Genomic DNA, 17,418 nt, shown 5'->3' with positions numbered 1-17,418 from the left:
CCATAACTTGCTTTAAAAAAAAAAAAACTCGCCTATAGAAAGCCATCTTTTTTAAACTACTGCCTTACACAGTCCTTCGTTATGTGGTTGTTCCCTAGTTTAGTGATTAGAGTGTGAGCATCTGGGTCCTTCAAGTTAATCTGTAGAAGCTCTGTGTGTATTCTGGATCCCAGTCATGTTTTGAAAAATCTTTCCCAATTAGTAATTTTCCTTCAGATACTTGTTTATGCATTTTACCAGGCAGAAGTTTTAAGTATAAATGCCAAATTTATAACTCTTTTTTGGATGTTGAATTTGAAGCCTTTTATGTGATGCTTTCCCTCATTCAATGTAGGAGCATATTTGCTTGCTTCTTAAAAACGTTAACTGACACATGATAGTTGTACATATTCCTGAGGTAGTAGGGCTGTCTCACCACATATGCATATGTGCGTAGTGTTCAATCGCAGTGAACCTATGTCTCCTCCAGCATTTGCCATTTCTTAATGGTAAAAATGTTGAAAACCCTTTATTCTAGCTTTTAAAAAATATATAGTACGTTATCACTATCTGTACACTTAGTCTTAATTACTCTGAAATTAATTTTACAGATGGCATGAGGTATTCTTAAGGATTTTTACTATTAGTTAACCAGTAGTCTTACTATCTTTATTGAATAATACAGAAGTTTTAATATTTATTTTTGTATTTTCTTTAGTCTGTAACTTTTTCTTTTTATTCTGTTGGTTCAATTATAGATAAGAAATATTGTAGCGTATTGTGTTGTTTTCTTTTGAAAATTGTGCCTTAAGGGCTGGCAGAGTGGCTCAAGTGATAAGGCACCTGCCTAGCAAGCATGAGGCCCTGAGTTCAAACCACAGTACCATGAAAAAGAAGAAAGAAAATTGTTGTGTTAAAGCGATTAGTCTTTTACGTGAGGTAATAATAAGGTGATATTATTAATCATGAAATGAGTTCCCTAGGTTTATGCAGAGATCATGGCAGTGCTGAAGCACGATGACCAGTGCACCGTGGGTGCCCAGGACAGCGCATCTGATCTGTGCCAGCTGAGTACACAGACCGTCTTCTCCATGCTCGACCATCTCACGCAATGGGCAAGGCACAAATTCCAAGCAATGAATGCCGAGAAGCTTCCTCAGAGCAAATCCAACAGAGATAAGGTCAGCTCAACGGGTGAGTTAGAACTTTTTTTTTTCTTCTTTTAGTTCTTCTTTTAATTCTTCTTTAGCAACATTCTGTATCAATTGTACAGTTTAAGCATTGCTTCTAAAAGACTTGTTTTTAATCTGTAATCCCAGCTACTTGGGAGGCAGATATCTCATTTCTAGACTAGCTCAACAAAAGTTGTCTGTACTCCCATCTCAAGACTAATTAGTTGGGCGTTGTGGCAGGAGCCTGTTGTTGTCTCAGCTGCAGGGGAGGCTCTAGGTCCAGGCTGGCCCCCAGGCAAAAACACAAGGCCCTATCTCAAAATATATATATATATACATAGATAGATAGGTAGATAAATTGATAGATAGATAGATAACCTAAAGCAAAATAAAAAGGCTGGAGTTGTGACTCAAATGTCAAAATGCCTGCTTAGCACATGGGAGGCCCTGAATTCAAATCCTAACACTGCCAAAAAGAGTAATAAGAAAACAGCTTGTTTTCGTGCTTTTTTCAAGTGGATAGTAGATGTTTTTCACTGAGAAAAAGCAGTGGATTTATAGCTAAAGACCCCTATTTTAGGGCTGGGGTGTAGCTTATTGGTAGAATGTTGCCTAGCATGTATGAGGCCCTGAATTTGATCCCCAGCACCACAGAATTAAAAACAACAACAAAAACTCCCTTAAGTTTTTACTCTTGCTTTCTTGAATAAAGCACGTATCTAATTTTTCTTTGTATAAAATGGTATATCTCCCTTGGAAGATAAGATGAGCTGTGTCTATCTAAATAATATAAATGATGACGTGTGCAATGCGGTGCCGATGTCATTAACCCACTTCTACCCTCATGATTGATTAATTTACCCCTTGTTCCCTGAATGCATTGTGATTGTGTGTCTTATTCACATTTAAGTTTTAAATTTCAAAAATTTTAGTTTCATTTAGTTCATGGTCCAGAGAAAGCTATTTTTATTTCTTTTCCCTCCTTTGGCAGTGTTTGTGTCCTGCTGTGACAATTTTGCGCCATCTTTTCTTGTGATATTACAACTCCACCAACATGACTAAAGGAAGAGTGTTAGCAGAGTTAAATGAATCTTGTTAGAGTTAACCCCTTCATGTCTTCCGAGCTTTCTGTTGTTCTTGCAGTTGAGTGGATGCTTACAATCCTGCTGCTACTTTCCACCTCACATGTTCTTGTGGATATCACATTTTTCCCAGTAGACTTTGGGGCCAGTTGAAAAACTTGTCAATATAATAACCATAAAAGAGGGCTTCACTTATAAAATTCGCAATTTCTGGACATTTTCCTGTTGTTCAGGTAGCTTCTAAGCACAAGACTTTATTTTTCTAAACTTCTCTGTACTTGCAATAATTATCTATGTGGGGGTATGTTTTTCTCTGGAATATGCCTAGGAATGTATTTCTCATTAATTAACAATTAAGTTCCTATTTCTGATAGGAAATGATACTATAAAATCAAGCACTAACTTTGTTATCACCATTTTCACTCATACTGCAGCTAAAAGTCTACCTTTTAAGAATAGCATTTGGATCATTTTGTATAACATATACCTACATATGCAAAGCCCTAGGTTCGATCTCTAGCACCACCAGAAAAAAAAGTAAACTTTAAAATAAAATGGCTATTTCCTTAATTCTGCCCTTTGTCTACTAAAGAGTTATATCTGTCAGTATTTTATAGTCATCAATAATAAATAAGTAATTTTGTATCCTTTATATCATCTTTGTATCCTTTTAACACTTAGTAATAGTTTTACATTTAATCCTTACAGCAACAATGTAAGGGAGGCAAGACAGGTCTTAGCATTCCTTTTTTTTTCCTTTTTGAGCCACTCCACCACCCCTTTTTTATGATGGTTTTTTCTGAGATAGGGTCTCGTGAACTATTTGCCTGGGCTGGCCTCTAAACTCTATCCTCGTGATCTCTGCCTCCTGAGTAGCAAGGATTACAGGTGTGAGCCACTGGTGCCCAGCTACATTTCCCTTTTATAGATGAGAAACAGAGGCTTAGTAAGTTAATCAACGGTCCAAAGTCAGTCAAGGACTAATGGTGGACTCGTAGTCTGACCCTCTGAGTTAACATCCTACTTAAGTTAGCCTCATGCATTTAGGTTAATTTATTTGGTGAAATAAATGGAAGTTAAATATTTACACTAAATCTTTTAATATTTCATCTTTTAAGTCTGATTACTCTTTTTTTTTTTTTATAACCCAGTGTCAAGTGCAGGTTTAGAAGACTATCAGAGTGTAACTCGGTTCCTTGACCTCATACCTCAGGATACCCTGGCAGTAGCTTCCTTTCGCTCCAAAGCATACACACGAGCTGTAATGCACTTTGAGTCATTTATTACAGAGAAGAAGCAAAATATTCAAGAGCATCTTGGATTTTTACAGGTTTGAATTTAGTAATGAATATCGATTTGACAATCTTTTGTGGCGCTACTTTTCATTTTATTGGGCGTTCTAGAAGCTGGGTTAGACACTGGATATTTCTAGCACTTTAGGTGCTTACACATGGGGGAGGAGTAAACAATTTGGTATAATATCTTAAGTACAGTGGTGCAGATTTACCCTGAGGAGGATTCTTTTTTTTTATTCCTTTTATTTTATCATTTTTACATTTACTCGTATGTGTATACATTGTTTGTGCCCCCTCACCCTCACCCATTCCCTATTCTCCCCCTACTTCCAGGCAGAACCTGTTCCTCCCTCTTCTCCAATTTTGTTGAAGAGAAAATATAGGAGATAATAAGAAAGACATAGTGGTTTTGCTAGTTTGAGATAAAGATAGCTATACAGAGAGATTCCTAGCATTGCTTCCATGCATTTGTGTATTGCAATCCACATTTGCCCGTGACCTGCATGGGTATGCTGCATGAACCTGACTAAGAGCAGCAGGGAATGAGAAATAAGACACACACAAACATACAGACATAAAACATAAAACAGAACACTGGAATTGGGAGGACTGCATGTTCCTGATGGGAAACATGAACGCCTACCTAAGCCAGAGTATTTATTTTATTAGGTCAGTACAAGAAAAAGACTCAGGTAAAAATCAAGCTTTAACAATTCTTGATGCAAGGTGAAAGGATTGAGGTTTGGTGGGCTAATTTTCCTAAGACTTATGAAGCTTAATTACAACACATTAGTTCTGGAATCATCAAGGCTCCCAGGACACCTTATCTAAGGTATTGATTAATCTGACATCAGGGTGTTTCCTAACAGTTCTGGTACTTTATCTAGTTTTGCATAAGGGGGCTGGCATGCAGACACAGCAGGTTGTATTCTTCAAGGAGATGTGAGAACAAAGGTCAAGACACCAGGTACTGGGGAAATTATGGTAGAAGAGGCTGTGCAAACTTCTACCATGGAAAGGCTGTGCAAACTCCTATATGGAGAGGCTGTGCAAGCTCCATTATATCCCAGTCCAGGGTTCATGCCTGGTCTCCAACAACAGTAGTTCATCTCTACCAGATCTCTTCACTACTTTCCATAGTGGCCTCTACCAGTTTAAGATTGCTATGTTTACTCTGCAGTGAGCACGTCAACCACATTCAAGTTTCAGATTTCCTCTCCTTTCCCTTTTTCTCCTGTGCGCATTCTCCCCACAGTGTGTGACCCACGTCCAATAGTGTTACCGTGTTTGTTTAGGTGTGAAGTCCGCATATGGTAACTCTGCTTGGTAACTCCGCTTAATGATGTTCTCCAGTACCATCCATTTACTTGCGAATGACAAGATTTCATTCTTTGTGGCTGCATAAAATTCCATTGTGTATAAACACCACATTTTCTTTTTTTTTGTTCATATGTGCATACAATGCTTGGGTCATTTCTCCCCCCTTCCCCCACCCCCTCCCTTACCACCCACTCCGCCCCCTCCCTCTCCCCCCCACCCCCTGGATACCCGGCAGAAACTATTTTGCCCTTATCTCTAATTTTGTTGTAGAGAGAGTATAAGCAATAATAGGAAGGAACAAGGGTTTTTGCTGGTTGAGATAAGGATAGCTATACAGGGCATTGACTCGCATTGATTTCCTGTGCGTGGGTGTTACCTTCTAGGTTAATTCTTTTTGATCTTACCTTTTCTCTAGTTCCTGGTCCCCTTCTCCTTCGGCCTCAGTTGCTTTTAAGGTATCTGCTTTAGTTTCTCCGCGTTGAGGGCAACAAATGCTATCTAGTTTTTCAGGTGTCTTACCTATCCTCACCCCTCCCTTGTGTGCTCTCGCTTTTATCTTGTGATCAAAGTCCAGTCACCTTGTTGTGTTTGCCCTTGATCTAATGTCCGCATATGAGGGAGAACATACGATTTTTAACACCACATTTTCTTAATCCATTCGTCAGTGGTGGGGGCACTTTGGCTGTTTCCATAACTTGGCTACTGTGAATAGTGCTGCAATAAACATGGGTGTGCTGGTGCCTCTGGAGTAACCTGTGTTGCATTCCTTTGGGTATATCCCTAGGAGTGGGATTGCTGGATCATATGGCAGATCTGTTTAGTTTTTTAAGAAGCCTTCATATTGTTTTCCAAAGTGGTTGTACTAGCTTACATTCCTACCAGCAAAATGTTAGGGTTCCTTTTTCCCGTATCCCTGAGGAGGATTCTTATCTCACACTCTGTGGAGTGGGTGGGAGATGGGAGTGGGCAAGCCAAGGGTCCGGGTAGCTTCTTGGAGGCGGTACCTTGGATAATGAGTCAGCGGAGCGTCTGCATGTAGTTGGTACAGAGTGTGGTCTACCAAACAGCGAAGGGTCGGTTTTGGAGTGGCATAGGAAAGATCACAAATTGTAGGGGCTTTCTCAGTTGTCCAAACTTCTTAGAGCATGTGAACTAGGGAGGTTTTCTGGTCTCAGTGGTATTTTAGCTGAATGCCTATGAATCATGGAGTTAGAATTTGAAAGGGCTGTCATTCTGTACATTACTCTTCTTCCTTTGAGAGGTGAGAGCCTGATTTTGGGGGTGAATGAGTTGAGAATGTACTGGTTATGAGATGTCAGGTGGGAGAATACTGTGACTCTAGGGAAGAAAAGAAAGTAAAGGAAGGTGGGGCTAGGACAGATTGCCACCTGGAAAATAAGATTGGGGTATAGCTCAATAGTAGAGTGTTTGCCCAGTGTTTGCAACACCCCAAGATAGATCTCCAACACTGTGGGAAGAAAAAAACACAAATATGATGTGCTGGTGTGCACACCTGTAATCTCAGCACTCAGGAGGCTGAGGCAAGAGGATCACAAGTTCCAGGCCAGCCTGAGCTACATGACAAGTTTAAGGCCAGCCTAGGCTACTTACTGAGCCCCTGACTCAAAACAAACAAATAACAATAACAAAAAACTCTGGAAAATTCATAGCTTGTAGTCTTACGATGGATTTTAGCCCCTTGCCGTCTCTGGGTTCCTCCTTGTCTACCTGTGTGTTATAAGGTTATCCATCGCCCTTGTTTCTCTCTCCTTGTTCTGTGCTCACGTTGAGAACCTCCAACCCTGTGCTAACTCACCTGTCTGACCCTCAGTGTCTGATGGAAGCTGCTGACAATGCTGGGGGATGTGACACAGTGGGCTTGTTCCACTTTTAAGTGACATCATGCTCTCAAGATGTCACTTACACTGCAGGACTTCATTCCTTCTGTGTCTCTCTGCTAAGCAAGGAGACAGCTTGATGCCTTCTCTTCACCTGCTTCTGCCTCAGCCTCAACTGAAGATCTTGCTTCATCCTTCATCAGGAAATCAGGGGCAAATGTTTACGAAAGTTGCATGTGTCCTGTCTCGCTTCTGTTATGTCTAAGGAAGGAAACCCTTCCAGTCAAAACTCAGTCCTTCAACTATGTTCTTAATTTCAATGATTTCATTCCTCCAAATATTCCTTTCCTCTCTAGTATCATTAAAATCTCCTATCTTTATGTTTAAAATAATTCCTTTGATTTTACCTTCTCTTGAGCTATGTTCCATCTCGCTTATTCTCTTAGCCAGTTCTAGAAAGAATCTCTGTACTCCCTATGATACCTTGTTTCCCATTTACTGCTTGCTTTGTTTAACTTCACTTTCTCTTTCTTCTTGGTGCTATTCTTGCTAAAAAAAAAAAAAAAATCAGTGGCCTCCAGGTTGCCACATGCAAAGGACGCTTTCTACTTTTCCTCAACATGGCAGTGTCAGTCCACCATTCCTTCTCATTAAGGCTTTTGCCTTTCTCCCTGCCTGGTGGAGGTTTTGTTCCCCAGGTTTTCTAGTAGCTCTGGGTTGTCCTTCCAGGCTCTTTGCTAGTGCTTCCTTGTCTCAGTGTAGAAATTCTATCTCCATCCTTCTCTGTTCATTTCCTAGATCTTTGTGTTTAAACTACTTCCCAGATATCTGTCTTTAGTCTGAATATTCCCCTTTTAGCCTAACTTACTGATATTTTTTAGGTGGTTTTTCTTTTTTTTTCAGTACTGGGGTTTGAACTCAGGGCCTCACAGTTGCTAGGCAGACGCTCTACCTCTTGAGCCATATTGCCAGCCTATTTTGCATTAGTTTATTTTTCAGGAAGGGTCTTATATTTTTGTCCAGCCCAGCCTTGGACAGCAGTCCTCCTAACTATTCCTCATATATAGCTGAAATTACAACCATGAACCACCATGTTCAGCTTGTTTGTTGAGGGAGAGGGTCTCACTAACTTTTTGTCTAGGCTGGTCTCGAACTATGACCTTCCTGATTTTTGCCTTCCACCTAGCTGGGGTTACACACATCATCCACTGTGCCCAAACTCAGATTACTGATGTTTTTAATTTGTGAAGGCATTTTGGCACCGGTATATTAAATGTTTGTTTGAAATTGTTAAACATTTGATTCAAAGACAGTTTCAGTACCTTAAGGCTCTTTAAAGCCCTCGCTTCTCTGTGAAAAATTAGCCCTGATGCAGTTTTGAATTTCGATGGAACTATAGCGCTGAGCTAACAGAAATTGGGAAGTCATTTGTAATTTTATTGTGAATTAGCGATGAAACAAATATTATTGAGGAAAGATTTCTTGCATGGTTTAGTTTTATTTCCTGTTGTGTTTTTTCCCTCATTTGATTATTTTTAATGGTTGGAAAAGAAATTGTATGCTGCTATGCATGAGCCAGATGGAGTGGCCGGTGTCAGCGCCATCCGGAAGGCAGAGCCATCTCTGAAGGAGCAGATCCTGGAGCACGAGAGCATCGGCCTGCTGCGTGACGCTACCGCCTGCTATGACAGGGCCATTCAGCTCGAGCCGGACCAGGTGATGCAGGAGTCACAGGGTGCCTTGACTGACTTACTGATGGTGCTGGACAATCTTAAAATTCCCATCCCCAGGCCCTTAGAAATCCCCAGATCAGTGAGAGATCCTGGAGTATGCTTATTTTAAATATGCATTTAATAACTAAAATTTGGGTAGTTTTAGTTTGCTATTAAAAGAATAAGGTGTCAGGGCTGGATAGTACTTGCCTAGCATGTGTGAGGCCCTGGCTACAATCCCTGATACCAAAAGAAAAAGTATAGAAGCCGTGCACACTCACACCCACCTGCCAGTCTCTGAGATAGTCCATTAAAATCACTGAGCCAAAGGGGGCAATTGTTTACTGGGCTGGGTAGGGGCTCGGATCATCAACTTATAGCCTAGCCTTAGATTCCCTCTCACCTTGAGGCTTTGCCTTAGAGCAGATTTGACATGGTTATTTCCTCAGAGGCTCACTATGTCATGTCTTCATTTTTCACAGTCTTGCTTTCAGTTTTCAAGAATATTCTGTAATCCTCCTTAACTGTGTAGTTACTGAAGATCAAAATCTGTATGAATAGCATTATAACCTTTAAGTTTGATTCTTACATGAGAAATACAACAAAGTATCTTTAAGCAAAATAGTAAATGGATACTTTTATATTCTTTAATATTTGATCTGAACCAAAAATTAGGACAAATCTGGAAAAATATAATAAATTCAGTGTAAGCATTTTTTTTAGGTTGTCTACATTGTTCTCTGTAACTTTCAGTATTTTTGGGCTTGGTAGGAGGTATTGCCATGTAGCTGAGTGAGTCAGTTTTTAACTGATAAGGCAAATGTGTCGTTAATAAATATTAGTTAAACTGTTCTTGGTTCCCAAAATATATTTGGAATGATAATTCTATCTTGAATGTGTTTAAATTTCTAGATCATCCATTACCATGGTGTAGTGAAGTCCATGTTAGGTCTTGGTCAGCTCTCTACTGTAATCACTCAGGTGAATGGAGTGCATGCCAACAGGTAATATTTTATAAAAGAATGATTGTTCTTTCTCTATTCTGATTGAATGGGAAATCTTTGATTTGTGAATTGGACAGCTTAGTGTTTACTAAAGTAAAGTAGTGAAATGCCTCATAGGCTGGGCACCGGTGGCTCACACCTATAGTCCTAGCTACTCAGGAGGCAGAGATCAGGATGATTGAGGTTCAAAGCTAGCCTGTGCAAATAGTTCGAGAGACCATATCTCAAAAAGCCCTTCACAAAAATAGGGCTGGTGGAGTGACTCAAGGTGAAGGCTCTGAGTTCAAACCCCAGTACTGCAAAAATAATAATAATAATAATAATAATGTCTTATATGCTTTCATGCTGTTGGAAATAAGCACCTAATTTTTTTTTCTGTTTTCATAAGTCACTCTGCCACTTAATCACTTATTCTGCAGTCATCCTTGAATTAGATTTTTCTTAGAGATAGGAAACTTCCAGAGTCCATCTGCCACTGGTGTGACTTACGTGGGCACTTCCTGGCTTCAGAGCTCTGCCTTGGTATCAGCACTAGTTGCTTTCTGTGCTGGAGGCTCAGGAGGGGACTTTGTGACTGAGTTATGGAAACCGCTATTTAATTGTGTGGGTTAATTATGTAAAAAAACAGTGCTTTATTCATGGCAAAAATTAAGTCTAGATAGTTCCTCAAGTTTTTCCTCCTCTTCAACCTGCTTTCTGTAATAGCAAAAACTTTGTTGTTTAATATATTCTAGATCCCCAAATGACTATTCTGGGCAGTGAGATTGGTCAACAGGGAATGGGATCTTAGTGAATCAGAGAACACACAGACCACTGGGTTTGTTTGTTAGTAAAGAGTGATTTAACAGGCAAGCAAAGATAAAACTCAAGGTGTGAGTGAGCATCAGTGGCCTAAGCAGGGACCATATGTCAGGTGAGAGGGGCATGGAAGCTGGCAGGTTTTGAAGTTTTATCCAGTAGGAGGGGATCGATGAATAGCATGAAACTTAGGGTCCTCCCTTTGTGGACCCGCCCAGATGACTTGACCACTGAGCAGAGGCTGCCTTGGTGTGGGAGGCATGCACCTTCATTTGATCTGCCTTCCTGTGTTAGCCTTGATGTAGGGAGTGGGTTCCATAAGGATACAAAGACATTATCTTTACGGCCCAGGATTGCACCATTATGTTAATTGTTGATTCAAGTGTTAAGTCTGGGGATTTTAGAATGGAATTTTGTTACTCCGGGCATTTCTTCATTCGTGCTCGTGCCTACCTGTGTGCCTGCAGTGACATTCCCCTTCAAGAGCTTCAGACCCTGAATTCGTTCAGGAATATGGACTACTTCCTAATGACCAGGGGCAGTGGGAGTGCTTAGGGACCAGAGTCCTCTGCGTCAGGACTCAGGGAACTTGATTGATTAGGCTCAGGCAGAGATGGCTGCTGAGAATGTGGTCTTTTCATTGCTGGACCAGCAGGACCATAGTTGTTAGGAAATGAAGCAGCCATCATATCCCAGGGTAAAAAGGTGTTCTGTAGCCTCTTGTCTCAAGATTATCCATTAGTCCTATGGTTTCAGGAACCCAGGGTGACCCAAGAGCACAATGGCTTAGAGCAAAGGAGGCAGATGCAAAATAGAGGCAGAGCATTTGCAAGCCCATGTGAAGTCACGGCTTTTTAGCAAAAGCAGCTTTAAGTACCTGTTGTGTTCACTCTTGAGGGAATTAGGGTGTCTCCAGTCTACCTTTGTAGTTTTCCTGGCTGAGGATTAATTAGGACAGAAGGAGATAAGTTGTAATATCTGAAATATACAAGTGACAGGAGCCCATTTTAAACCATTATAAAGAATATACAAGGGAATCAAAGCTAGAAGATACCGGTTCACCAGAAGGGCCTGGAACTGTTTTAGTGTCTGTCTCCATAATGTCTACACTTCAACTACTTTTGGAAGGGTTGACACAAGTGACTCCATTTTTGTACTTTGTTTTGAAACAGGGTCTCACTGTGTAGCCCAGGCTGACCTCAAACTCATAATTCTCCTGTTTCAGCCTCCCAAGTGTGGGATTGTAGGCAGGTGCACCATGGCTAGCTTGGCTCCATTTGGATTTTGACAGTGTGCCCCTTGTCTCCAAACTACTCTCTAAACCGTCTCTGAATTTTAATTGTCCCTCATCATCAGGATGAGATTTCCTGCTTGATCTGATTTGATCCTGTGCATTGGGGAGAAGTGGCAGACAGGTGAGAATTGAAGCCAATGACCCTTCTTGGCCACATTTGAACAATTGAGTAGTTTAGGAGTAGTGCTTAGGCTGGGCTTACCTGAGATCCATTCTTAAGTTTAGTTCTGCCTGGCTGTCCTATAGAAGATATCTCAAAACAGTCCTTAGGCTGCTTTGTTACAAGTTGTACCTCTGTAGAAGTGTACCTCAACACACAAGAGTCAAAAAGTTTTAAAGATACAAAAAGCCAACAAGAGCAGACACTTGAAGAGAACTAACTTGTTTGACAGATAAGTACTTGTAAGAGTTACCCTATATGAGCCCTCCTGCAAATGCTCCAGAGAAGGAAGCAAATTTTAGAATCTTTGGCGCAGTAGGATAACAGGTATACAGCTCTGGCCAAACCACAGGAGGTGGTGAAGGACTAAGAGCTGGAAGAACAACTAGAGTAGAAACTAGTTTATGCGTAAAGCCACAATGCTTGGATGCATATGGGATTTCTAACCATTTCCCCAAGCGTCTACAGAGCAGATGCAATTGCAGGACGCTGGGCTTAGTAAGGACTCATTGGCAGGTCAGGACATCCCGTCTCCCAGCATACAGTGGGGAGTGCTGCAGAAAAAAGCAAGACGTTTTATTTAGGAACTTGGAAGTAGAATTTCTTCCAGGGGTGAGTCCTGAGGTATGGCAGGATGGTTTCTTATTTCTGAAAGAGAGGAAGACGACATTTAACCTGCCATGAAGGACTTAAGGGTGTTCCCTCAGAGGCTGCCTCCACGTGAACCTGCGTATGGGAAAAGCATCCTTCTCTTGCACAGTCAGACCACTGTTTCCAGTTAGACCACTTTGAAGCCAGCCTCTTCAAAGTAGTTTCTGTAAGTTCTGAGATTCATCAGGACTACCATCCTGCAATGCCTGAGAGCAGAGAAGTTCACTGTTGGTCAGATGATATCACCACGGTGGAGTTCATGAGTGAATGAAAGCAGCTTTGAAGAAGTAAGGGAAAGATGTTTATGTTTTAGATGTGTTTTTGCAAACAAGTTGAGAGACCTCATAAACACAGGGATTGCCGGAATTTGGGGAAGTTTGTCATAACTCCACTTGGGGTGTCTAGTTTACTTATAACACATACCGCATAATTAGACACCCCTCTTTTGTCTTTAGGTCTGGGTTACATCCCAGTCTTTGGGCTGTGAAAAGGCACTGGTCAGTATTCAATCAAAGGATACTGCGTCATGGCAAAGCAAAATGGCTATTGACGGAACATGTTTTCCTTGGGGAGAATGTATTTGCATTTAACAAGCATTTCCCAGGAAATATTAATTGTGCTTGACCAATAAATAATGTTTGTTTTTCACTACTGGAGATTAAATCTGGCCTTGCATATGCTAGGCAAGTGTTCTAGCCATCCACACCCCCAACTTCACATAATTCCTTTTCTCTTTTGGCAAGGCTTCAGGCTTGCTAGGCGGGTATTCTATTGCTTGAGCCATACCTCCAGCCCTTTTGCTCTGGTCATTTTGGAAATAGGGTCTTGCTTTTTACCTAGGCCAGCCTGGACCTCAATCCTCCTATTTTACATTTCCCAAGGTAGTTGTGATGACAGGTGTGTTTCACCATGCCCAACTTTTTTTACTGAAATGGGATGTCATGGGTCTGCAACCACGATCTTCCCCATCTCACCCTCCCACATAGATTGGAATGACAGGTATGTGCCACTGTACCCAGCTATGAGTTAAGAGGGGAATCTCACGAACTTATCTGCCTGGCCTGGCCTCAAACTACAATCCTCCCAATCTTAGCCTCCCAAGAAGCTAGGACTACAGGCATAAACCACCAACACCTGGTTTGCATAATTCTTTTTATTGTACTTGTTACATGATTAAGTTCTCTTACCGATCCTTATTGCTTGGAATGACACATCCCCTCTGGATAGCAAATGCTGCAACAGTACTCATCCTGGAATTTTTATATTTTGGTGTCTGATGGGAAGCTTCAAAGTTAGACTTTTGGAATTTACATTTCTGTTGTATTTCTTTCAGTGTTGTTCTAAATCAATTTTGATGGTGTTCATATTTAGAAATTATATTTGATATTTTTAGACTTGTCTGAAAACAAAAATTTATTAGGTTGTTTTTCATGTTTTCTTTGTGTTTTTACTACAGAGAGCCAAAGGAGACTTTTTTAAACTGCACTGGGGTTTGAACTCAAGGTTTCATGCTTGCTAGGCAGGCACTCTAGCCTCACCCAAGCCCTCACAAAGAAGACTTTTAAAGATACTGATCCCAGCCTCTCTGAGTCTTTTTGTTGTTGTTGTTTTTAATAATGTGGATTTATATTTGCTATATGCAATGTTATTCAATAATTAAAGAAAAAAAATGTTTCTACCTCAGGATCTAGCATATAGCAGGCATTCAAATGATGTTATTGGTTAAAAAAACAGAGAGAGACATGAGAAAAGTCTAGTCGCTTCTGTGCAGTCATGATTCAAAATATCACTGTTCACCCTCATGTCATCTGAGTAGACTCCTTAGAAAAAAATAACTGAATAGCTGGGCATAGTCCAGCTTGTAGTCCCAGCTACTCAGGAGACTGCAGCAAGAGGATCACATCTACCTGAGAGTTCATGGCCAGCCTGGAAGGGAGGGGGAAAAAAAAAAACCCTATATCACACTGGTTTCGCAAACCCACAATTTAAAGTAACTGAGAATAGTTTATAAATAAGTATATATTGTAAGCAGCTAATATTCTATATTTTATATTTTGTTATGCCATTGACACATCACTTGTAACTTTGTTATCCCCTTGGTGTTGACTATCCTATACTGCCCCTAACTCACACCAGATTCCTAAATTATCAGTTTCTTATCTCTGAATTCATGTATTTCAGTTGGTTCTGTCTTTTCCATGTTCTTTAAGATAAGTGTGCAGATAATTTTACAAATGGCTGTGTTACTGAGGAATTAACTCTCTTTTAACATGCAGCACAAGTTAATTTATCAAGGAATGTCATTTCAAAATGACTCCATCAGAAATAATTAATGGGATATGTAGCGAGACCCTGTCTCAAAGAACCAAAAAAATAAAAAAAGAAGAAGAATTAATGGGAAAATATTTTTATGAAATGGAAAGATGAAAATTTTCTGGTTTTTTCTAGATAGAGATAATTGTTTTAGGTATAATTATAAAATACAATATAACACAAATAGGTAGAGTAAGAAAAGTAAATACAATATTCAGAATCTCTAAACCTCCAACTACCTTCTAAACACCATCTTACTGAAAGTGGTTCTTTTAACAGGTCTGAGTGGACGGACGAGTTGAACACATACCGAGTGGAAGCCGCCTGGAAACTGTCACAGTGGGATTTGGTGGACAAGTATCTGGCAGCAGGTGCGGGGACAGTCCCTTCTCAACGTGAGCAGTGCTCACTGCCCGAGGTGTTTAGATGGAAGGAGTTCGGCAAAGCTTTCTGAAACCTGTTCCATACTTCCACTGACCAGGTTTTCTCTAGTGGAGGTAGGCAAGTTGCTGGACCCATCTACGATGCCATCTTTTGCCTCTTGGTTTGTTTTTCAGATGGGAAGTCTACGACGTGGAGTGTCAGACTAGGACAGTTATTGTTATGCGCCAAAAAAAGTGACATCACAGCTTTCTATGACACACTGAAACTAGTGAGAGCAGAGCAAATTGTGCCTCTTTCTGCTGCAAGCTTTGAAAGGGGCTCCTACCAGCGAGGATATGAGTACATTGTGAGGTATGGCCCATTTTGATGCTCCTACTCTATAAGTGTCACCTGACAGCATTGGAATTTTCATGTGTAAATAATTCTGATGTTTGGTATATGTTTACCTTTACTTATTCTTTTTACCTCAAGATCACCTTGTAGTTTTTAAAACATATTGTAATATACATCCTTTAAATTGGAAAGGCAATGATGACACTAACAAATACAGAAAAAGATATTTGTGCTCTTGTAATGTCATAGTTTACTTTCTATGTCACTAGCCTTAATAATCTATACATCTGCGGTGTCTGCCACACTGCTGCGTGGCAGTCACTGGCTCTCTTTCCCTCCAAATCCACGAGCACATTTGATTTTCCTGATATAGGCATTCACTTTTAGTGGTAAAGAAAATCATAGAAAACATTTTAGTTAGTTCACCTAGTTAATTCGCTCACCTGTGGATAATGATAAAATAAGTTCTGTAATTGAACTGTGATAAACTTAAAATATAATTATACAACTTTTTAAGTTAAATACTCCACTATATTTTGTGCCAGCCCTTCAGTAACATCTTAATGAAACCAGAAATTAAACGACTGAGTTTAATTCCATTCTGTAGCTACTCACTTGTATCCTTACGCCGTGAAAACTGAGTCCTGGATACTAAACATCATACAAGGCGAGAAGAGTTAGTGTGACTGTTAGAAAATTAAACTACATTCATTTCACGGTCCTTAGAGCAGCACCAGTAAAATGCAAATATTTCATGTCAATGTATACTGAATTCATATTGTCTTTTCAAGTAGGTAGTAAAGTTTGATATTTTTACATTTGAATTTAGTTTTATATACCCTTCTTCAATTTAACTCAAAGAATTTGGGAATCACAACAAAGCACTAATTATTTTCAACTAGCATAAATTGGTATTTACACTCAATTTGAAATCAAAGATATAAGCTGTTTATAAGCAAGACTACACATCAAAGTTCTCTCAAAGAAAACCACCACATTTTCCATTCTTCATAGCTAATTAAAATGCATGCTTTATGCATGAGATTAATTAAGACTGAATATGACCACCATTTTAACATAGGTTGTGTTCTTCTTCAGATTGCACATGTTGTGTGAGTTGGAGCATAGCATTAAGCCACTTTTTCACCAGTCTCCAGGCAACACTTGTCAAGAAGACTCTCTAAACTGGGGAGCGCGGCTAGAAATGACCCAGAACTCCTATAGAGCCAAGGAGCCCATCCTGGCCCTCCGGAGGGCTTTGTTAAGCCTCAACAAAAGGTTTTTCACACTACTTTTTTTATTTAATGGCAATTATCTTGGATTTAGTATTATGCTTTGAAAGTATTGGGGTGTATTTTTATTTTCTATTGAATCTGCATTTTTCTGTTTTCAGTCCTTAACAATATACTGTATAGTTGAGACAAACCTAGAACATAAGAATAAATTTTATATACCATGCATCTTTTATTTTAAATGTAAAAAAGCATCTTGCTGGAGGGATGGCTTTAGATGTAGAGCACCTGCCTGGCAAAGACAAAGCCCTGAGTTCAAAGCCTAGTACTGTAGGGAAAAAAGCTTATCTTGGGGAGGTAGTAATGTAAGTCAAGAGTAAAGTCTTGGGCTGGGGATGTAGCTCAGTGGTAGAACACTTGTCTAGCATATGTTAGGCTCTGGGTTTGATCCCCAGCACCACAAAAAAAAGAAAGAATAAAACAGTCATAAACTTGTAAGAAATAAAAATGAAGCCTCACCATAAGAAAATTACAGTCTGTTTTTTTAACAAAATTAGTCATTGACCCCTTTGAAATAGTAAGTCGAGAAGCTTTTGTTTTGGGAAGAGAGGCCTCAGTTAGGTTATTGATTGGGTACACTTCCAAATGCTCTTTTTCTCTAATATTTTGCCATCTTCCTTTAGACCCGATTACAATGAAATGGTTGGAGAATGTTGGCTACAGAGTGCCAGAGTGGCTCGAAAGGCTGGTCACCACCAGACAGCCTACAACGCTCTCCTTAATGCGGGAGAGTCGCAACTTGCCGAGCTGTGTGTGGAACGGGCAAAGTGGCTCTGGTCCAAGGTAATGAC

The 17,418-nt window shown here is 40.1% G+C and overlaps 1 protein-coding gene across 3 annotated transcripts in view; it reads left to right on the top strand.

Moving 5' to 3' along the window:
- Nucleotides 1-17,418, top strand: part of Atr (ATR checkpoint kinase) — a 101,483-nt gene that overhangs the window by 46,934 nt on the left and 37,131 nt on the right. For all 3 annotated transcript variants that reach the window (XM_074059639.1, XM_074059640.1, XM_020184709.2), the window contains 8 exons: nt 963-1,173; nt 3,385-3,563; nt 8,238-8,402; nt 9,311-9,402; nt 14,898-14,989; nt 15,176-15,353; nt 16,434-16,613; nt 17,251-17,410. In XM_074059639.1, the coding sequence (XP_073915740.1) occupies nt 963-1,173; nt 3,385-3,563; nt 8,238-8,402; nt 9,311-9,402; nt 14,898-14,989; nt 15,176-15,353; nt 16,434-16,613; nt 17,251-17,410 (1,257 nt within the window). The remainder of the gene's footprint in view (nt 1-962; nt 1,174-3,384; nt 3,564-8,237; nt 8,403-9,310; nt 9,403-14,897; nt 14,990-15,175; nt 15,354-16,433; nt 16,614-17,250; nt 17,411-17,418) is intronic.

Source organism: Castor canadensis, chromosome 17 (assembly GCF_047511655.1).
Source record: "Castor canadensis chromosome 17, mCasCan1.hap1v2, whole genome shotgun sequence".
Lineage (NCBI taxonomy): Eukaryota > Metazoa > Chordata > Mammalia > Rodentia > Castoridae > Castor > Castor canadensis.
Note: the sequence above shows the minus strand (reverse complement) of the source record. Positions and strands in the feature narration are given on the sequence as shown.